This window comes from Paramacrobiotus metropolitanus, unplaced genomic scaffold (assembly GCF_019649055.1).
Source record: "Paramacrobiotus metropolitanus isolate TYO unplaced genomic scaffold, Prichtersi_v1.0 Parri_scaffold0000027, whole genome shotgun sequence".
Lineage (NCBI taxonomy): Eukaryota > Metazoa > Tardigrada > Eutardigrada > Parachela > Macrobiotidae > Paramacrobiotus > Paramacrobiotus metropolitanus.
In genome coordinates, this window is record NW_026570247.1 from 388402 (window position 1) to 393171 (window position 4770).

General features: G+C 43.2%; 1 protein-coding gene across 3 annotated transcripts; it reads right to left on the minus strand.

Moving 5' to 3' along the window:
- Positions 1-1262: 1262 nt before the first annotated feature.
- On the minus strand, positions 1263-4412 carry LOC129587900 (uncharacterized). 3 transcript variants are annotated; one of them, XM_055481848.1, is made up of 5 exons: positions 4216-4412; positions 3216-3617; positions 3083-3151; positions 2412-2560; positions 1263-1839 (listed from the first exon to the last, which is right to left on the minus strand). In XM_055481848.1, exons 1-5 carry the CDS (start codon positions 4402-4404, stop codon positions 1686-1688), a joined length of 963 nt encoding a protein of 320 aa, XP_055337823.1. In that variant the 5' UTR covers positions 4405-4412; the 3' UTR covers positions 1263-1685. The 3 variants fall into 3 exon arrangements, with proteins under 3 accessions (XP_055337823.1, XP_055337824.1, XP_055337825.1); XM_055481849.1 differs by having other exon boundaries at positions 1264-1810; positions 2450-2560; XM_055481850.1 differs by having other exon boundaries at positions 1266-1789; positions 2450-2560.
- Positions 4413-4770: the final 358 nt, after the last annotated feature.

Here is a 4770-nt window from a genome sequence, read left to right on the forward strand (position 1 = left end):
GCACTTACCGGACAATCCTGAGTGTTTCTTACTCCGTCGTTTCCGACGATTTTTTTCACTCTCTGTTCTCTCGATCCGTTCTACGGTAGCTCATAGTCATGCAGTTTGTCCACACTGCTTTTGTTTCTCGATGTTTTTGCTTCCAGAATTACATGACATTTTCGAACTAAGTTTTGCGGATTGGCTGTTCATCAGTACTTCAGTAAAATTGTAAAATCAAAACCGCTGACTCAGTTTTTACGTACGGTGCGATACTTAGTTATTATAAAGACGTTATACAGGTACGATAAATCAACTAATTGCGTATTGCAGTTGTAGAATCGCATAAAGTTTCTGTGTGGAATATTTTACAAAGTACACTTATGGCCAACCAGTAAATAAAGTAAAAAAATAAATAAGTATGACACATAAATATACTTGTATAGATATGACCAGTAAACAAGTAACAAAATCGGTACGTAGGAAAGCTATATAAATAGTACAATTAATATCACACTACGAAAACGTGTGCAGTTGTATATTGTCGGAATTCGTCGCATTGTGATGATGTGATCGATTGATTTAACTGTCTGCGTTATGCAGTTAGGCAGCAATGGGAATAATTATAATGTAGTGAAGTCCAGAACAAGAAAAACACCCAACTAGAGCAAAGATTAACCGTGTGGATTAATTGGGAAGGGACGGGATCTATCAAGCAGAAGATATTACTTATAAAGCTGGTGATTCGGGATTCAGCAACCAATAAAGTAAGGGGAAAACGTTTAATGAGGCCCTGGGGTCTTGCAAAGTTCTTTGGTGTCCTGTCTTATAAGCGTTTCAGCAGTTTTGGATAGTATCGATCAGTCGCTATAAGTTCCGTCGCTAAACGTGCTTACAGATATATCGGTAAGCTCCGTTTTCAATGGCGGAACGTTAACCTATTGATATGCTGCTCAAGCTCGGACTCGACAAACCCTTTTCGGCTTTTCCCACCCTAAATTTCGCGACGAGTGCACGCATGCGCTGCCACACCGCCAATGCCAAAGGGTAACTCGATTTTACTGACAGCCGATAGGATGCACAGAGTATCCATGCCCTTGCAGCCGTTTTTCAAAATACCAATACTTCCGGCGCTTACAATGTCCTAGAGCTGGGTTATGCTTGCCGATTTTTTCAAGCTTCTACAGAGTAGTTGCAACGGGGAGTTTACTACAGTACAATCAGTCACTTGATAAACACTTGGTTGGACACTTCTAGCTGCTAAGCTATACAAGTCAGCATTTTTAATCGTCGAAATTTCGCCACCAAAGCTGTGATGATCGACAGGTTTCAAAACGTTACTGTTACGTTTCAAATAACTTTCATGAGACTTATTTTGAAACATGTCCTTATCCTATACTATAGCTATGTGCTTTTGTGTTATCAACTGATCAGTGTTTGATTCAGCTAGAAGATGCCAGCTACACATTAACTATTAAATAGCACTGAACAGATGCGACGGAAACAAAAATGCAAAGGAAGCACTACGTACAACACAACATTATAGGTATGAGAATACTCTTAATTTTACACTAACAACAACGACAGTAACATTTATAACGGGACAATAAAACCCTAGCTACGGACCGGGCATTATACGTCTCATCCGGCCTCACAGCGCAAAATCCAACCCGGAGACGGTGGTCTCCTGCTGCAGACCGCGTAGGCTACCGTTGCCGGCAGCGCCGCACTGGCACACCTCCGGGCATTTCTTCTGATGCCCGAGAATCTCGCTGCAGACGATCCCGGCAGACAACGTCAGCGTCCACGTCTGCAGAAAACACTGCGTGTTCTATGAAGAGCGACCCGATTGCGGGGCTACTGTAATTAAGGAAATGGCCCGGTACATAGCGTCAAGAATGGGATACATCCACTAAAACTTTCGCTTTCGCGCACTCCGAATCACTTTTTTGTATTACTTAATGTCATTTTAAAGCTAAATGATTTGTTTATATTGTTCTGAAAACCGTTTGCGCGCGCAACATCCGGTTGCCGAGATATGGTGGAACAAAATGGGCAAAAAGTTTAAATGCATTGTCGTGTACCAAAAGTCTGGTTATTACCAATTTGAAAATTCATTTTAAAATTGGAAAAAAATGCTATGGATCTGATATTGGTTCACTTTCGACCTTATGGTCATGTGTCGTTTACAGCAAAGTTTCAAGAAGATCGGGTAATAACCAGACTTTTGGTACACGACAACGCATTTAAACTTTTTGCCCATTTTGTTTCACCATATCTCGGTAACCGGATGTTGCGCGCGCAAACCGTTTTCGGAACAATGTAAACAAATCATTTAGCTTTAAAATGACATTAAGTATTACAAAAAAGCGATTCGGAGTGCGCGAAAGCGAAAGTTTTAGCGTATGTATCCCATTCTTGACGCTATGTACCGGGCCATTTCCCTTAAGCGGAAGTATGCAGTACGCACCGCGATGGGAATGTGGCGCGTAATGTGGAACATCTCCGCACCGTGGAACATGAGCACCTGGTTCTTGCTGGCGTTGATAAAGGACACCAGGTACTTTTTCAAGTGTTCCCCCTGCAAATGTACCAGGCCATCATCATGTGGAAACAAATTATTTGATTACCAAATTTACTATAAGCAGTACAGATAGATAAATATATATAACTCTTGCAATTTTCGATCTTATATTTTTCATAATAATTATAATCTTCTTACCATTAGTATAAGTTTTCAAAATACGCAAACATGGTAATGTACACGTAATCTTCAGCACTTCATTGTAATAAATTAGTAATTTTTCATTAAAACAAGTAAAGCATAATTACAGAAATAATAAGGTACCTGTACGTATTTGGCATGCAAATGTGCTGTATAATCACGATGCAAAATAAATACGTATCAAACGTTCTGATAAGGTTGGTCAAAACACTTTCTAATAGTGTATAATTTTAGCTATTTTTGGGAAAATACATTACGAGTAAAACGTAATAATAAACGTGATAAATATTTTTGACGTAAATTTATTAATGATCAATGCAAAAGTAAATTTTTATTGATAATAAAAGCTTTAAGACGTTTATAAGGAAGTTGCTTTACCTCGGTGGGCGGAGTGTAGTGCTCGGCGGTGTGGAGCATCTGGTACAAGGCCCGCATAATGCGATGTCCCTGCAAAAACATTCGCCCTATCACCCCACCGAAAGGTCACCGGAAACGGGATCACCGCACCCACCTGTTCGTGGACGCGCACCAGCGGGATGAAGAAGACGGAGGCGTAGACCCCGTACAGCAGGACACTCAACCAGTGGTACAGTTTCCCGCTTAGCAGGTGGCTCTCCACGTTCATCACCACGTCGGCCACGTAGCCGCACACGGCGCACACATCCAGGAAGTAGATGAAGAACAGCTCCCAGGCGAAGGTGTCGTTGAACTCCTCGCAGTACTCCACGAGGCGGGCGTGCCGGTCTTTTAGCGCGATGACCAGCTTCTCCGCCGTGGCCATGTGCTTCTCGGAGTGGCCGTTGCTGCGGCCCAGACGCCGCTGCAGGTCGTCGTGGGCCTCGTTGATCTCGCTGACCAGCTGTTTGATGCACGACCCGAACATCCACGACAGCACCATCGCCACACCGAACACCTATATTCAAATTTTTATGATAAATAGTGTTGCTGAAATATTTGTTTAGGTAAATAAACATGTGAATAAAGTAGGCAAAATACTGTTACAATTCTGTTAAATTCCCTCGAAATGTTAAAATGTGTACCAAAATATCGTTTAAGAGTTTTAGTGCAACAATTTGATAACTGATTTATTATGACAATGTTGTAATAATTTTATAATTTATTTTAATTTGTTTTCTTGAAAAGTAATATAAAATTAGTAAACCTAACTGTAAAGAAAATTCTGTAAAATAAATTAAACAGTACGCGCGAGTACAATCATACGTAAATAGACAAAATATTTTCCAAGAATTTCATGGAAATATTGTTAATAGAAAAAGGTATCTGCGGATTATAAACATAAATTCTGATTATTAAAACCACGAAAAAATTAAGAACGTTTTTAAATGCAAAAAAATTTGGAGACTGGCTGGAAATCATAAATGAGCAAGGGAAAAGTCCCCGTTTTATTCTAAAAAACGGGCAGAATTATCAAAATGCGTATAAAATAAATAGTTGATTGCCACAATAAACCAAGGGAATACCTTTACATATTTCTACAATACTGATTTGACCTGTTGCGAGACGAAGAACGGCAGCGAGGAGAAGACACTCCACAGCACGACAAACTGCACCAGCGTCACCCGCAGCGGAAACGGGTCCCACACATTCTCCGCCGTGGCTTCCGGCCGCGTCTCCAGCTGCTCGACAAAATACCACCAATTACACGCGTCCCAGGCCACCCGCAACACCAGCGTCACCATCCCCAATACGGTCGCCGCGCGCCGCTCCCCAGGAGCTCCCCCTCCAGCCGTTCCTCCCCGAAATTCAACCGCAGCACCTCGTCCGTCGTCTGTACCACATCCCGCAGTAACTGCCGGTCGTAGGCGGTCCGCAGCAGCACCGACAACGCGCGCAGCGTAAAGAGCAGGGGCGGGAGGACGGAGAGCAGGAGGACGAAGGGGCTGATGTGGGCGTGGCTGTGGCGGACGTGGGCGAAGGTGTAGGCCACGAAGCCGGTCAATAAACCCAGGTTGGCCAGGGCCCCGAGGAGGAAGAGCCCGCCCACGACCTGCCAGAGGTGGTACAGTCCGCGCTGCAGGACGCCGCCGCCGGGAGGGGGCGCCACC